This window comes from Pempheris klunzingeri, chromosome 11 (assembly GCF_042242105.1).
Source record: "Pempheris klunzingeri isolate RE-2024b chromosome 11, fPemKlu1.hap1, whole genome shotgun sequence".
NCBI lineage: Eukaryota > Metazoa > Chordata > Actinopteri > Acropomatiformes > Pempheridae > Pempheris > Pempheris klunzingeri.
Genome location: NC_092022.1, coordinates 1,335,900 through 1,353,808, shown reverse-complemented (window position 1 = coordinate 1,353,808; position 17,909 = coordinate 1,335,900). Strand labels below are relative to the sequence as shown.

General features: G+C 43.3%; 1 protein-coding gene across 1 annotated transcript in view; it reads right to left on the bottom strand.

The window, feature by feature from the left end:
- The window catches only part of LOC139210025 (PDZ domain-containing protein 4-like), a 40,994-nt gene extending 26,824 nt beyond the window's left edge, over positions 1 to 14,170 (bottom strand). Inside the window, exon 1 of the mRNA XM_070839976.1 lies at positions 14,111 to 14,170. Coding sequence (XP_070696077.1) covers positions 14,111 to 14,170 — 60 coding nt within the window. The remainder of the gene's footprint in view (positions 1 to 14,110) is intronic.
- Between the last annotated feature and the right edge of the window lie 3,739 nt (positions 14,171 to 17,909).

Here is a 17,909-nt window from a genome sequence, read left to right as displayed (position 1 = left end):
ATCCATTTTCATTCCCAGCATGCCGAGGGGAAAGCAGAGATACTATAATAATCATACCCAAGAGAGGGGGAGCTGAAGGAGGAGACAGGGAGCGGTCAGAGAGAGGAGGAGAGGGAGAAAGAGGAGATGAAGGTTGAATCCTGACGGGGATAAAGGAGAAGGAGAAAATGGAAAAAAAGGGAGAGAGGGGGGGAGGATGAAAATGCAAAACACCAGACAGGGAGGATGAAAGTGGGAGAAAAGATGAGAGGAGTCACGACCACTAGAAAGAGATCGCTCCACTATCAATCTCTCAGTCTCTCTTTCCATTCACCTCTCACCTCCATCAATCCGCTGGACTTTCAGAGTCTAATGGAAGTCAAGCTGAGGATTGAGGCAGAGAGCAGATGAGAACATCACTGAGAACTACAAAGGCCAGGCAGCCCCCTGTGGGGCGACTTCATTCAGAGCGAGTCAGAAGACCTACAATATCTGCTCATCATCCGTCCTCTTGGATAAGAACACTTACAGTCACCATATCTGAACAGACTCCATCTGCTTGTTCCTTTTCACCAGTGTGCATAAAAGAACCTCAAGTGAGACAAAAACTGAAATGTATCAAAAAAGATAAGATGCAAGAAAAGACCGAGATTCTTTTGAAAATGCCTTCGCAGTGCGTCATTAAGCATTTTACAGGAATATGAAGAGTATTTCAACTGAAAGATGACTGAGTAGCGCTTGTAACGCACCAGTAATGTTTCATGTTCAGTATCTGTCACTGAACTTTTTGTAACTCAACTTTAAGGCTGACATGGAGACTAAAAAGTGCCCTGTAAAAATGTAAATGTAACATCCACAGAAAGGTCTATCTGCTGAATGAAGATCAGGTGACTGAAAGCCCACAGCAGTGACTAAATGGACTTTGATGGCTTTGGCAGCAAAATCAGATACACGTGCATATAAAAACTATGTGTCACTATAGTCAACCCTAACAAATACAGAGGTTTTGATTTTGATTTAGGGACAAAATGGAACCAGCTGATTTCTGCTTGCACAGATACATGAATAGATTAAAAAGCCTGATCTGGATGAAGTGGTGAAAAGAGAAAATCTAGCTTCAGCCTATTTCACCATCAGTGACTCTGACCTGATGAACTGGACTATTTTTGTTAGAGGGTTTTTATCTCACAAGGCCACATGCAGCCACAATAAAGGGAAGAAAAACACAGGCTTTAGATTTAATAGTTCAAATAAGTGTGTGCACATCTGTAGACTCATCAAAGAACACACACACACAAATACATTCATTCAAAAGAAAAAAAACAGCCCGCCCACTCTCAGGTGCTCTCACACAGAGGAGAAACACATCTGTTGTGCTTTAGATTTTACAATCTCCAACCTGCTGGAACCCTCCAGAGTTTCCTCCGAATGCTCTTAATTATGATTCATTATCCAAACACATTTACATTTCACCTTCCAGGCATTTCACCGACGCTTCCGTCAACGCAACAGTAATCCACAACACCTACATGCACGTCTCTTCCTGCTGCTGTCTGCCTTTGTAGCTCCACAACACGGACTGCAGGAAAACAGCAATTTCAATACAGCGTCTCAAGAGCAAAGCAGTTTATTTGTCTACTGTCTGCTCTACACACACACACACACACACACACACACACACACACACAGCAAGTCAGAAAGAATATTGCTATTTATTCTTTTTCTGCACAATGTGTCCATCAAACAGCCATATTCAAATTTAGCTCTCCACATTCAGCCTGTCATTCACATTCAGCCCCCCCCCCCCCCATCATGGCCATAATTACCATTTCATTTCTTGAAAACGCAAACAAAGCATGTACACATGACCACATACATCATTTAAATGGCGTGTTATTAGCTTTCAGCCGTGTGAGACGTCTCCGCCTCACACTGACAGATATTACAGAACGCATTTCTTTCACGGGGTTGTTCTCAGTGGCGAGCCTATTATGTAAATCCACAAAGCATAAACATGCCTCACCGCCATCGTTCAGTTTGAAGATTCAGATTGTGAAAATCATTAACTTGTACTAATTTTTTACGCTTGTGGTATCTGATATGTTATGTTCATCTGCTATGTTATATGTATGTGTGTGTCTTCTCTGTGAATGTTTAGGTAAGAGAGTCAGAGAGGATGCATGGTATGTGTTAACATATACGGTCAGGGTGCTGCAGGATGACTTCCCAAGAGGAATAGTACCATATAAGGATGTGGTGACTTCCCAAGAGGGACAATTTCTATACATCCCTCCATATTAGGGCAAGACCTCTTTGGGCCTTGCTACTGAGGGAAACCATACGGTGAGGTAAGCGTTCCTAAAGGTATAAAATGCAACAAGTCATTGTCAGCGGACGTTTTTCCTCCCATCATCTGCACATCATAGGCATCAGAGAAGACACAACACGCTCATGCAGCTACACAGCAGCAGCTCGGTGCCTTGCTCATGGGCAGCGCTTCCAGCAGTGGGAACACAAGAGCATTTTCTTATAGTTACAGAATAACGTCCCACAAAGCTTTAGAAAATGCTTTCAAAAGGTTTTGTCATTAATTTCATGAGCTTAATGTTGTCTCTCCTGAACAAGGCAGTGTAACACGCACGGTTTAACTCTGTGAGTAATCAGCATACTAACACACAAATGTGTTTAAGATTCATAACTGCACAGCAAATACACTGATCCATGCCGTCATTTCCCCCCTGAGGTTGTCTGATGATCTGAGCTGCCATTACAGATGATGGCGTCTCTTTCTAATGCGGATGTTTGGATGGAGAGCACGTCTGTGGACGCATTTCTGTCTGTGCAGCATTTTCCTACAATACATATTCTATAAACATCAACGGGAGAAGATGTATTTAGACCACAGTGCAGGCGTCCAGCGCTAACAGTAAAAGTACATTATGCAGAATAATGTTAATTCCTGCCACTTTATATACTGTCAAGTAGCTACATCTGTAATAAAAGACTCGTGTTTTCAGTGTGTGAGTGATTATTTCCCTCGTGATGCCAGGACTGACAACCTCCCATCAGTGTGTGAACGCTGTGTGAATGTGAATGTTAAAGACTAGAAAGGTGCCGCACAAGTACAGACCGTTTACCATGCCTTCAATCAAAATACTCAAATAAAGTACAAGCACATTAAAATTGTACTTTTTACATATACTTGGTTACATTCCACCACTTGTACTCAAATTAATCAGCCTCTTTATGCCCACATCAGCTCTATCTGTCTCTGTCCTGCATAATCCAGTGCATGGCGAAGATTTCAGACAAGGGAAGCAGTGCAGTGACTAAAAACGTCCATCCAACTATCTCCATTATCTGAACAGTATCTACAGGGTTGTCGGGGGGGGGGTTGAAGCCTCTCAGCACAGAGAGGACAATAAGAAAACCAGCAAAAGATTAAAGATAATCATCAATTCTATTGCTCAGCTAATCAAATAAAGCTCTCAGCACTCATTTTCATCCAACTAACTAAAATGTCCTTTTACATTTTGCCACCCAGCTGCTGAAGTCGCTCTCCGCCCGCTCTCTGGATCAGGACTTCAGTGTTTATCCTAACAGTTCCTCCTGTGGATGCAGCAGCAGTGCAGCATGGGATTTGTAACAGCGTGTAACCAACTGGTGCTCGGCTCAGAGCTGAATACAAACGAGCCGGCTCTGTCTCCGGAGTGCTGCCTCTCTCCGCTGCTGACGGCCTAATGAGCCTACAGCTCATTAAGACTAATGCAGTTTTGATGACTCGGAGAGAGCGTGAGTCCTTTTAAAGAGGAACAAGCAAACGATGTGTAATGTGAGAGGATGGATTTGTTCTTTTCTCTTGTGCCGTTGAACTATTTGTCTGTGAAAATAAGGTGAGCCGCACAGCATTAGCAAAGAGTTTACATCTGTTTTTGTTCCAACGCTCTTCAGTTTAATGTGAGGTTGACACCTCACAAGTGTCATGTTGTGTCACTTATCTCCCCCCGTATGATGACAGACATCTCAAGTAAAGAGATTAAATGTAGTTTTTGTCTCTAAATTCAAGTTTCTTTGGGTTCTTATTCGATTTTTGTGGCGAATATCAGTTATGTGCCAGCACACAGCAAAGAACTGGTTCATTTGTTGTGGGGGAGTCAGGACGTGGTTAGCCTGGCATAGCATGCAGACAGGAAGCTAAACTAAGCTAAGCTAAGCTAAGCTTCAACTTCCTGGCTCCAGCACTGAACAACCCTTTTTCACCTCAGTGTGTTAGTAACTATATTTGTGATATTCAGATAAATCCTCCAGTTTAAATAGTTTAATAGTTTTAGCTCAGTTTAGTTTTTACTTTCACTCTAAATGTTTTTAATGGCTGAACACATTTTTACTTAATGACACAAACTTCAGCATCTGGCCCGACGCTCTCTCTCCTCCATGTCTTCTGTCTCTTCCCTCTCTCTCTCTCTCTCTCTCTCTGCAAATGGTGCCAGCGATAAAGTAAAGTCGTCTACAAAAGCAGCTGTTGGGGTTTTCTGCCTCTGTGTGTGTGTGTGTGTGTGTGTGTGTGTGCACTCATTACAGCAGATCTGCCAGCTCCACTATGAGAAAGCATAAATACAGCTTCCCTTAATGACCCCGGTTACCGCAGCAACAGCATCCCATTGAGACAAATCTGACAGCAAAGTGAGGAGAAGGGGGTGATGGAGATGGAGGGAGGGGGGATGGGGCGGGGGATGGGGATGGGGATGGGGACGGGGTGGGGGGAGAGGGACTACTAGAGGGGGAGAAAGAGTAAGTAGAGATGTGTTGGAGAGACAACCAAGAAGAGGGTGGAGAGGTAGACTGATGAGGGAGATGAAAGAGAGGAGGAAGAGAGCAGATGATGGAGAGAGGAGGGAAGGAAGGTTGTGAGAAAAGGAAAAAGACAGAGGTAGACTGATGAGACCAGATGATAGGACTACAGAGAGAAATCATTCTTTACTGTTGTCACTGAACATAATCAGGTGTTGTGACGGCTTGTCAGACTGTAGGTTCGTATCAGCGACACAAAAACAAAAATCTACAAACCTTTTGCTCCAATGAAGCATTTTAAATCTTAATTATATCCTTGTATTCACTCTCAAACCAGGATCTCTGCACACGTGTACTACTCTGCTAAAAAGCAGGTGCTCTTTGGATCCAAGGGCCAATCATAAGACCATAAACCTGAGAAAGCACAAGTCGAACCTCCTTCTCCGTTCCTGAAATTCCACTCCAGTTTCATGAGTTTTTAATTGTCGTTAAATGATCCGTTTGTATTTGATTACAAAGCGAAAAAGACAAACACTTCTGTAACACAGCACATTAACATCCAGGCTGGGAAAGTCGCACACAAGCAGTTGTTGTTAATGTTATTTGAGTCATAACCTCCAGCTAGTGTTTTGGGACTGAATAACAATTTGTGACAGCGCTTGACTGCCGCTGTCAGTCAAAAGCATTCAGTTTGACTAGCGAGCGGCCTGCAGACACCGTGCATCATGTGTCAGTGGTGGGAGAAGTGCTCAGATCCTTTTCTCGAGTCAAACCACACTGTGAAAATAATTACCAGAGGTAAGAGTCCTGCATTCAGAACCTTACCTGAGCAAAATCATCTAAGTATTATAAGCAAGATGCACTTAAAGTACCAAAAGTCCTCATGTTGCAGTAAAATGTTCCCTGTCCGTGTTCACGTTGTTCAAGGTTGTGCTCATTTTTATCTACTTCACATCCCGGTCTTTCCTGCCTGTGACCATCAAACTTTATAATTCCTCCTCCTTCTGCAGGAGGGATACTTAAGGACTCAATCATCTTAAAATGATTGAGTCCTTACTCAAAAACTGTACATATTCTATCTAATTTTAGGCACTATGTTTTTTTTTTTCACTTTTCACTTGAGACACTTTACTTTTTACACTTGTACTTTGGATGTGTATTTAATGTTTGTATTGTTGAGCCAACTGCATACTCTGGCAAAGCAATTTCCTTCGGGATCAATTAAGTGGTTCTTATTCTTATTATCCCATTGGCTAGTTTAATCTACAGCAATGAATCATGGTCAATCAATCAGTCAATCTTTATTTATATAGCACCAGTTCATAACAAGTGTTATCTCAAGACTCTTTACATAAAGAGCATAAAGAACTCTGTGATTAAGAGGGAGACCCACATGAGCAGCATCAGATATAATATTAGGCTACAGAGGCAGGAAGAACTGCCCTTTAACAGGAAGAACTCCCCTTTAACAGGAAGAACTGCCCTTTAACAGGAAGAAACCTGAAACCGAACCAGGATCAGAGGTGGTCGGCAGTCGATAAGATCACCATAGGATCATCACATCGCCGTCCTCTGAAGGCCGCATATCTCAGAACGACAGCCAATAAACCGATAAAGGAACATTTCACCCTTCAGTTTAACACAAACATACTGATTAAAAAAAATAAAAATCACCAGATTTTGGTTTTCACAGGACAGGAAGAGTAAGACCATCTGGATAGTAACCAGTAATTAAAGCTGTGGTGGAGAGGCAAACAGAGTAAAGCACAAGTACTTTGAATTTTTACTTGAGTAAATGTGTTTATCACTTATATCACTGCAATATGAGGCATGGAAATATGTATATATACATATATATGTGTATGTATATATATATATATATATATATATATATATATATATATATATATATATATATATATATATATATACATATTAATATATACAACAACAAAAAGTGTCACATGAACCAGCTCAGGAGAGGGGGGGGGGGGGGGGGGGGGGGGGGGGGGGGGGGGGGGGGGGGGGGTAGAGAGGCTGTCAGAAAAAAGAGGAGAGGAACATTAAAGATGGCAGAAGATTCAAAACAGAGGTGGGGGAGAAAGATGCAGATTCTGTAGACCAGGTGAAAGCAAGAATGGAGGAGGAAGCAGCCAGAGAGGGGGGGAGGGTACACGGGGAGAGAAGAAGAAGAAGTGATATGAAAACAGAAAAGGAGAGTGACGGGTAGATCAATGGACAGAAAAACCAATAATGTAGACAAAGACACACACGGAGGAGGAAAGGAGGAGGAGGAAAGGGAAAACTAGAAGAAGCAAAACATAGTCAGGCTGAAAGAGAGAGAGAGAGAGAGAGAGAGAGAGCATAGGAATAGATGGAGAAGAAAAGAAAGAGAAGAAGAGGGGAGTGTGGTTTCATGTGTTTTGTGTGTAGTGTGTGTGTTTATCTGTGTGTGTGTGTGTGTGTGTCCAGACAGGCCCAGGCAGCGAGGAAATTAAATGAAATTAAATAAGCCTCTATACTTCAGCTTCAACACACACACACACACACACACCTTCTTTAATTCACTCGACTCCAGACGTTTGATTTTCACTTCAGATGTTTAGGTTTCCTTCGCCTCCCTGCAGCCGTTCAGGTTCAGACAGACAGACGGAGCCTAAAGCCACCAGAGAGACGTTCAAATGCTCTGAGACAGCGTGGGACAAAACAGAAACTGCTGCTGGCTTGGCAGCGCCTGCTGACCAAAACGGGACACTTAGTGAGGAAGCGGATCCCATTCGCAAGAAGGAAAAAAGTCAAATGACTCACTGTTATCTGTATCGTTTGGACACTGTGTTTCCTCTAAACCGCTTTAAATAAAGTTATCTGGAGCTGTTGTCACGGCAACAGGTCCTGGAAAAACCCAAACCCAAAGATGGCTTTTAATTTGACATTAAGCTGAGAGTCATTTGGACAGTAAAACATATTAAATATTGTGCTATTAGTGTTCATTTAATAGAAGTTAGTGTCCAGTGATATGATACATGTGTGTATATGTTTACAGGTGGTGGTGCTGTGGTTAGCACCGTCACCTGTTCTCCCCACGGTTCTCCCCACGTGTTCTCCCACAGTCCAAAGACATGCAGGTTCTGTGACCCTCTGAGGAGAAGATAATGTCTGTGTGTGTGTGTGTTTGTGTGACAGCTCACTCTCTGTTCCTTCGTTTCTCTTTGTCCTACTTGTACCTGTGTGTTCACCAAGTGGAATCAAGCGGCTTTGGGACAAAAGGGAATTTTTCCCCCAAATGAAAAGACTGCAGCAAACCTGCAAACCCGACACGTCTGCATCCAAATGCATTTTTCTATTGATTCTGTCAGCAATGTGCAATTCTACGTCTAAAATTAGCCTGAATGTGTGTGTGTGTGTGTGTGTGTGTTTGTGTGTTACTTATCATCTCCTCTTCAAATCTCATGAGGTCATCAGAATCCATTACAGACCTCATTAATCACACACACACACACACAATGCCCCCTGTCACCTTGGCTCCATGTGAGAGGGCGTCACACAACTCGTGTGTGTCTGTGTGTGTGTGTGTGTGTGTGTGTATGTGTGTGTGTGTGTGTGTGTGTGTGTGTGTGTGTGGTGAAACCAGTTTGGCACACTGAGGAATGATAACAGTATAACTGTTGCTAGGAGAGAGGATGCCATCTGTATGTGTGTGTGTGTGTGTGTGTGTCTGTGTGTGTGTGTGTGTTTCTGTGTGTAGGACAGGGGGAGGAGGGAGAGGAAAGGAAAGACGAGCATGAGGAGAAGATGCGTAGCAGGGAGTGTGTGTGTCAGAGTGTGTGTGTAGCAGGGAGTGTGTGTGTAACAGTGTGTGTGTGTGTGTGTAGCAGTGAGTGTGTGTGTAGCAGGGTGTGTGTGTAGCAGTGAGTGTGTGTGTGTGTAGCAGTGAGTGTGTGTGTAGCAGTGAGTGTGTGTGTAGCAGGGAGTGTGTGTGTGTAGCAGTGAGTGTGTGTGTAGCAGTGAGTTTGTGTGTGTAGCAGGGTGTGTGTGTAGCAGTGAGTGTGTGTGTGTAGCAGAGTGTGTGTGTGTGTAGCAGGAAGTGTGTGTGTAGCAGGGAGTGTGTGTGGCAGTGTGTGTGTGTATCAGAGTGTGTGTAGCAGAGTGTGTGTAGCGGTGTGTGTGTGTGTGTGTAGCAGAGTGTGTGTGTGTAGCAGTGTGTGCGTGTAGCGGAGTGTGTGTAGCAGTGTGTAGCAGTGTGTAGCAGTGTGTGCGTGTAGCAGAGTGTGTGAAGCAGAGTGTTTGTGTAGCAGTGTGTGTGTGTAGCAGAGTGTGTGTAGCAGAGTGTGTGTGTAGCAGAGTGTGTGTATCAGAGTGTGTGTGTAGCAGAGTGTGTGTAGCAGTGTGTGTGTGTAGCAGAGTGTGTGTATCAGAGTGTGTGTGTAGCAGAGTGTGTGTAGCAGTGTGTGTGTGTGTGTGTGTGTGTATCAACACCTCCTGGGCGGTTTTACTCTTGCACAACAGTTCATGCAGTCATGTAATCAAAGTTTAAAAAGCGTCGGGTTCCCCCAGACTGCCCTGCTGTACTCGCTTAAGTCTTTGGTGTGTGTGTGTGTGTGTGTGTGTGTGTGTGTGTGTGTGTTTGGCTTCAGAAGTGCACACACATAAATTATGGATGTAAACAATCACTCCTCACACTCTCCCTCTGCTGCTGGGACTCAGAGGAAATATCCCATTCATGTAATTACAAAAGATGTTTAGTTACATTCAAATCATGAAAACATGATTTGCGGCGCAGTCAAAGAGTTTCTGTCACATTTTAAAACGGGAACACAGAAATATAAAAAATAGACAAGGTGGGTGAGAGAGAGAGAGAGAGAGATGGGGGAGATATATAGTATAGGCATATTTATGGACGTGTGTGTGTGTGTGTGTGTTTAGAGGGTTGAGGGAATCTTCGTATCTCCTTGGGAGCTCAAATCAATCAGGATCCCAGGTGTGTGTGTGTGTGTGTGTGTGTGTGTGTGTGTGTGTGTGTGTGTGTGTGTGAGCTCAGGCTTGCAGCTCCTCTATAAACATGTGCGGTCAGCGCTTTAACACATTTCTGCTTTGCCTCCTGACGAGTTTCCTGACATCTCGTCGCTCCCGGAGCGCTTCAACAGCTCCAGCTCGTTTCAAAAGTTTGCTATTAAAATACACCGACTTAATTTATTAAGTCAGTGAGTTCAGCCTCCTGCTTCTTTTTTTCTTTCACAGCGACGCCCTGCTGAACATTCACAGAATCCAGTTTCACACGAAGTCTCTCTGCCTCCTCTCACAAAAGATCAGAGCAGTCTGACGAACAGTGCAGCTAAGCTAACAACAGAGCCACTTAGGTTTGATTCTTCCAAACAAGTCATCACATGTTTACTCGGTCCGGCGTGTTTAAAATGAGGTGTGAGAGCAGAGGAGGTTCAGTTAGTGTTTAATGGGAAAGTATGAGAGCGACAGGTGTTTCAGCACCACGGAGAGCTCCACCCACTACAGCAGAGACCAGGGTTCAGCAGCACGGAGAGCTCCACCCACTACAGCAGAGACCAGGGTTCAGCGCCACGGAGAGCTCCACCCGCTACAGAAGAAACCAGGGTTCAGCGCCACGGAGAGCTCCACCCACTACAGAAGAAACCAGGGTTCAGCGCCACGGAGGGCTCCACCCGCTACAGAAGAAACCAGGGTTCAGCAGCACGGAGAGCTCCACCCACTACAGCAGAAACCAGGGTTCAGCAGCACGGAGAGCTCCACCCACTACAGCAGAAACCAGGGTTCAGCAGCACGGAGAGCTCCACCCGCTACAGCAGAAACCAGGGTTCAGCACCACGGAGAGCTCCAGTGAGGTCTATGATTAACTCCTGGTCCGTTGGTTGTTGGTTATGTAGGAGTCACACATCATGTGACCTTGCTATGGGAAACAACTGCTTGTGTCCTGCTGGTTTCTTTTACAGTAGAACAGTACAGTTTACAGTTACAGTAATCCTTTACTGAGCAGTTTTTATTCCTAAATAGTCATGAGTAGCATTTTCATCCTGCTGATAGGGGTGACAGATGCTCCAGTGGGTAAGTTGCACCAAATGGGTGGGCTAAATGCCCCCTGGCCCCCAGTAGGGGAGTGAGGTGTGGGTTTTTTTTTCCACCAGTGACACATTTCTGGAATTAGTGAGCTCAGGAAATGTTCCAGCTCCTGTCTGTGGCCGGCGTAACTGCTGCCTAGAGAGCGATCTCTCCTTATTAAAAGCATCTTTATTCTATTACCACGATGTTATTTAATGTCTCCAGTTTCTCTGCTCTGCCTATAAAAAAAGTGAGAGTATTTGGTAGTTTAGAGTTTAGACTGCAGCAGGAACGTCAGTGTCATATCTCACGTTCTCTGTCTTTTATACATCTCCTTCATTCTGCTGAAGCCTCTGTCGTCTTCTTGTGTTGCACAATCAGAGCCTCTCTCCCTGCCAAATCATCTTTGATCATCATCTTTGAGTTTGAACCAAACCATTTGAATGACCTACTGGAAGAGTGTTATGATCTTGAGTTTAGTTATTGTCTCGTCTCTTGTCACTTCCGGTTTTATTTTGAAATTCCCTGTCCTCCTCTCGTTTACTTCCTGTGTCTTGTCCTCTGTGATTGTCTGGCCCCGCCTTGATTGTTTCCACCTGTTCCCCATTACCTCGTGTATTTTAGTCTCCGTCTCCCCTTGTCCTGTGCCAGTTCGTCATGTACCTTTGTCTTGTCAACCAGCATTCCTGTTTCCTTGGCTCTTGTCTTGAATCTGTGTCTGTGAGTTTTGTCTTTGTGTTGATACTTTTCTCAAGCTTTGTCTTGCTCCTCTTGTTGTTACTTTTGTATAGATTGCCTTTGGCCTGAGTATTTCTGTTTTTTTGTATTTAGTTTTGTTTTTCGCTCCTGCTTTTATGGAGTTGTTTTTGTTTCCTTAGTATTAGCTTTTGCCACCGTGCTTGTTTGTTTTGTCTTTTCTTAATAAAGTTTATTTTGATACTTTTGAGTCGTGCGTGTGAGTTCTGGTTCTGTTCGCCTCCTGGCATAACAAAGAGGTGTCAAACCATTAAAAACAGCTCATGCGTGGAGATTTTTGTGGAGGACTGACCGTGATGAACCTGTGTCTGACAAACTCACTGACATTCTCCTTTAATTCTGCCCCCCCTCATAGTGCCGAATGAAGAAGAAGGACTATCATGTCAGATGTCGCCTCCCGGATTTCAGCAGGGGGGAAATGGAAATCAGGATCATGTCCACAGAAAGAGTGATGGGAGGACTAAAGGAACAGTAGAGATAAGGTCAGAGTTGGTTGTCTGCTGTGTCTCACCATGAACTAACCGAAACATAACCACTGCAAGCGAAGATATTTATTTCCTTTTATTGGATTCATCCTTTCTATCACAGCCTTTGGTCCCCCCTGGCATGTTTGTAATTGTAGCTGGATCCACTGCAACTGTTTCAATAAAGTTGTTGAAAAAAGATCCTGCGAAGACGTTCATGGTTCATAACATAGCAGCTGAGTGAGACCAGACGTTTCCATGGATGCCAGTTTTTGAGCAGAAGAGTTAAAGCTTGTCAAACTGTTTTTGATCGTTTGTGACGCCGACTGGTGGCTAAGCGGCGGTCAGTGACAGCCAGTCAGTCACTGATGAAACTGTGAGAGCTCATTCAGCGGACCGGCGTTAATGTGCACGAAAAATATTAGGCTGATCGGTCCAGTAACACACACACACACACACACACACACACACACACACACACACACACACACACACCCTGTGGACCTGCACCCGGCAGAGATAATAAATGTAAATGTTCAAAAATGTAAATATACTGAGTGAACAGTGTGTGGATTGATTTAAGCACATATGTCAATGTGATTAACAATAATAAGCATTAATGCACGGAAGCATGAGCGTCCACACACACACACACACACACACACACACACACAGAATCACACTGCATCGAACCAGCATGACAGCCGAGCAGGATTTCAGTTGTGTCCTCTGTGACTTTCAGCAATCCCTGCAGAATAACATGATGACCTTTACAGAGAGTAACTAGACCGAAGTCGGTGATGAATGGTGCCGTAGCTTCCCCAAAAACACGCACACACACACACAAAAGCAGAATTTGCCTCACCTCCTCCTCCTCTCTTGTGGTCATCAATGTCTCTTAAACACACCTACATGTTTTTTTAATCTAATATTCTAACTATTTGTCCCCCAGCATTTCTTTTTTCTTTACCAAATTATTCAGAGGAAAAGAAAATTACCAGAATTAGTCATAAAAGCAGCTTGTGTAGTAAGTAATTGTACAAAAACCCAAATATTAGCCAGGACGTGGCCTCAGGCTGCAGCCCTGTTCAGACTCATTTCCTTCCTTCCAGGTAGCTGCTGGTTTCACTTTGTATGAATTAAAACTAGCATTGCACTTGTGAAAAGTCTCCCTGTGTGTGTGTGTGTGTGTGTGTGTGTGAGCCAGAGCTGGTTGAAACCCAGATGATTGCTTTCACATCCCTGTGTTTGCTCCAGGCTGCTCACCAAGCAGGTAAACCCCTGCGGGGCCTGAAGACTGCAGGTTCAGTGTGTGGTTAATCCTGAACGCACCTCTGAAGACGTAAACTGAAATGACAGGGGCCTTAGGCAACACCTGCAGTACCACCTTAGCTTCAGGACGGAATTTGTAAGTAGCCCTGAGTTCAAATCAGGTGTTAAGGCCTTATATTGTAACAATGATTATAATCATCAATTCAATTTAAATTCTTCACTCTACATTCACAAGTCCTTGTGCTTATATAGTACATCTTAGTGTGTTAAAACAAACAGTTACTGTGAAGCACAGTGTGCAGAGTGGTTGGTTATTGACTAAACCTGCAGCGATGTGTTGATTAATCGATCGGTCGATCATTGAATACAGCAAAATATCAGCTGTTTTGATGATTAATTAAGTAAACGATCAACAGATTATTCAATAATGAGAACATTCAGCAGCCAGTTGTTTCTTTGAACGCACCAGCTTAGAGAGTGAAGGAGGAGCTCTGAAGAAGGCTGCTCAGACTTTCACCAGAACCAAAAATAAATCAATAAATAGATCAAAAAATAAAGGTCTAAGTGAGGTAAATGTTTTATCTGCAAACGTTTCGAGTCTCTTATAGCAATGATGTGAAACCAGTAGCTGCCTGAAGGGAAATAAATCAATGCAAGAGCTGAAGGTTTGGGGTCCAAACATGGCTGAATTGTTCTTTTCTGGCTGATCTTTCCTGTAACATAAGAGCAGCGCTTGATTGGTCAGAGAAAAGTTCCACCACCCGACTCTGATTTCTTACCTGGAACATGATCCTGTACTGCTCCTCCGGACGTTTGACCACACACATGTTGCAGCCCATGATGACGTCCGACACTCTTATTCTTGTTTCTTGTCGTCTGTTTATCTGTCTGTCGTCTGTCTCTGCAGAAAACGACTGACGCTCTTTATTGATAATCCAGGTCTGACCTCTGACCTTCAGATCTGATGTCCTCAGATGTGTCTTTGCCGGCTGTTTGCCCGTTTATCAGCCTCTGGCCTTTGACCCAGAAGGAGCTTCACACAGATCACAATGCTGGTGTTGGGGAAAATTGTATTCCTTCCTTCCCTGCTGACAAAGATCCTTCATATAAGGAGAGTCCTGCTTGTTCTTTTCATAAATCACTCTGAGCAGTTTATAAAGTTCATCCAGAAAGTTCAAGTGAGAGAAAAACGGCCTCTGCAGTTTTTCAGGTTTATTTCAAATATGTAAACGCTACTATTAACTGTGCAGCTTCAGTGGTTCTTCTGCAAAAAGAACTATAAAAGTGAATTTTCAGTCTTTTGTTATGGGGGATTTTGGCACAAACGCACAAAAACAGGTTACTTCTGTCTCTCTTTTCACTCAGAAGAGGAAAATTCACCACAAAAAACGAAGTCACTACTTCTAAAAATCCCCAAATGTGCTTCGTGAAGTTTACTGGAGCTAATCTGGAGGCTTTTGTCAGTCAAACTTTGTCAACAATCTGTGTCTGTTTAGAAAAGTGTCACTTCTGATAAAAACCCAGCTGAGAGTCAAGCTGAGTTCACTTCCTGCTGTTTTCTCTGTCACTCTGAAGACAGAAGCGAAAGCCACCTCTGCGTTTCTTAATGTTTCGCACTGGCAGGCAAAAACAATGATGAAACAGGCGACAAAAGGCGCAGGACTTTGTTCAGCTTCATTTTGTTGTTCTTCTCATCAAAAGGACTGGTTGTGTTGCTCTAACAGCTCCTCGCAGTAAACAGCTTTTATCTGCTGTCCCGCGGGCGGAGACGAGGCGAGATGCTGATTCTTTTCATCACGGTGAAAAATTAATTTTTATTCATGTGCAGCAGATTGTTTCAGCCCTGCAGGGGAGGAGGAGGAAGGGGAGGAGGAGGAAGAGGCACGAGCTCTCGGGTTTGTGCTCAAAACTGTTGAAACATAGAAAACAGTTTGTGGGCTTCTTAGAAAAGTTGTGAGTGATGGAGGGATGAAGGAGGAGGAGTGTAGCCCCTGGAGCGATGGAGGTGTGTGTGCTTCCTCAGTGTGTCGCCTGGTGGGTCTGATTCAGGTGCCTGCAGCTGCCTTCAGCTAACGTGTTCTTTACAACACTGGGAGTCGAGTTTGGCCAAAAGAAAGCAGAGGGACGGATGATTGTTTTTATGTCTTTGTGACCAAACTTCACTTGTCTGGTTACAAATAAATCGCTCCAGATGTAGTTCTCCTGCTTCTGGTCTCCAGTAACAGAGACACAACAATATAGTCTTTTAATGATGGAGTTTGTATTATTTCTACTGCAGTTACAAAATGACTGCCATCTTCCTGCTAAACTGCTAAAAAATCATCTGAAAAAGTTTTTTTTTGAGGGAAAAATAACTTTCCTGACAGAATTCGTAGCCTTTGCTCCGCTGAGATCCCTCAGTGTGAATCACAGTGACACCTGCTCCCATAAAACTGATTAAAGCTAAAAGAAAACCAACAGTGGGTGTTTTTCAACGCTATAATGTCCCCATAATCTTTATAAAAGACTGAAATGTTGAAAACCTTCAGTCAAATGTTTAGCTGTGTGTCTCCGGAGGTTTGTTTTTACGCTGCAGAGGAAACAAAGCCACTGACGATTAATAAGACATGAAGGAGAAGAAGAAGAAACACTCCCCGGGCTGTGAGATGTTCTAGCAGTTCTCACTTCACTTCAATAATTCATCTGAACACGAGTCGGAGTTTAAAATGACTTCCTTTCTCCCCAAATTGACAGGAGAATAAAAGGGAAGGCTTCAGCAGAGCATCTGATCAGTGAGGTTTATGTTTGTAGGTGGGATCAAAGAAGATCTAAGAAGATCACTGATTTTAATGCAAATATTCATATTTGCTACCAGAGCTCAGCTCAATAATTCATCACAAAAGAGAGTTTTTACGGCCAAACAGATCAGAGACCAGCAGCTCAGATATGAAGATTCGTTTTTTAGCTGATACTAAATTGTTAATCAAACCAGTTTAAACACTGCTGTGCACTTCAGATGGACTTCAGGGGTCAGTTGTTTACTTGTGCTCTGAATTAATACAAAAGCGTCTTTGAAATAATACAAATATGCACTTTTTAGCACCTGAATGTGTTTGTTTAAGTGAAAAACTATTAATTATCTGAACACAGCTTGTGCTTATTGAACTGAACATGCTTGTTCAGGGAAACTTGATAAAGAGCAAAACTGCATTTTTAGCATCTTAGGAAGGATTTTTCTTTTTTAAGTTTGTGCTTAAGAAATGATTTAGAACCAAGCTGCTCATCTCAGTATCGAGCAGGTGGAGTTTTTCATTTGAGATTAAAAAAACGTTTGTGCTTCTTGTTTCTGTTTGTAGATTTTAGCAGCTAAATGTGGGCTCTTCACGTTTTGGAGCCAAAAAGTGCTTTTATATGTTGGTTTGGTGTCTTTTCTTTAGCTGACGTTGTAAAAACATGTTTCTGTTTCTTCTTGATCTTTCGGACTAATAAGATGTTAAGACTTGGGCTTGTTTTGACCCTCCTGGTTCAGCTTCGGCTTTTCTTTCCAACTCTGAGCATTCTTCTGACTTATCTTTATCGCCTTCATCCAAAAGCTGTTTGACAGATCTGCGTCAATCAGTGCATCAGTCAGTTTAATGATCGCTGGCTCAGTTAAGGGTGGATCAGCCACTATATTTGTTACAGAAGGCTAATATTTACATTTGCTTGCACATGATCCCAGATTACTGACTCTGGTTCCCTCAGTTTTCTTTGTTAACGCTCTCTTTGAAAAGCTCTTCATCTGACATTAGCTGCAGATGTATTTCATTTAGATCCTTTTAATAGACTGTGGTGCGTTTACTGTCTCTCTAAATGTAAAGCTGGAAGTTAGGAAACGCTGCTGTTTAGTTACAGGCTGCTTTGTTTCGAAGCATCGCTTCCTCTCTCCTCTGTTGAGGCTTTTGCAGATTAGAACAGAGGTTTGGCTTTAAAAGCAGCCACCTCGCCCACAGACTGTGGAATTAGCCTGCAGAAAGATGACAGGCAGCCAAGGCTCTGTGGAAACACCGGCACCTTCGGCCTGTATTACCTGCCGCTCCTGTCACTGCACATCCCTTATCTGGTTTTATGGGAGTCTCCCTCTGCCTCTCTGCAGCTGTTATCTGTCATCAACACCTGCTTTATATACCTCGGGATCCCTGTCAGACACTGCTGAGGGTAAAGGGGGCAAAATGTAAAGAGGAAAGATAAAACAAATATGTCCAAAGAAACACGAGATGGAGACGAAATGAGATGGACAGAAACAGGAAGGTTAAAGATGCTGTCAGCCCAGAACTTCCTTAAAATCCTCTTCTTCAAGCTTGTTTGTGCTTTTCATTGAAAAAGAAAAGTCAAATTAGACTTTTTTGGCTCAGTTAAATGATGGTGTGTTTGACTGGTAGAAGCTCAGACAGTCTCCTCTTCTATCCAAAGACACAAAAATAACCAATGAATTTGGTGTTGTAGTTCTCACAAGTGCCCCTACTCACAAAACACACGGATTCTCTGAAGAAAAACTCCAGGTTCCCCTCTCAAACTTTATCAATGAAATGGATTTTCCAGGGTTTGTGGCTCTTACAT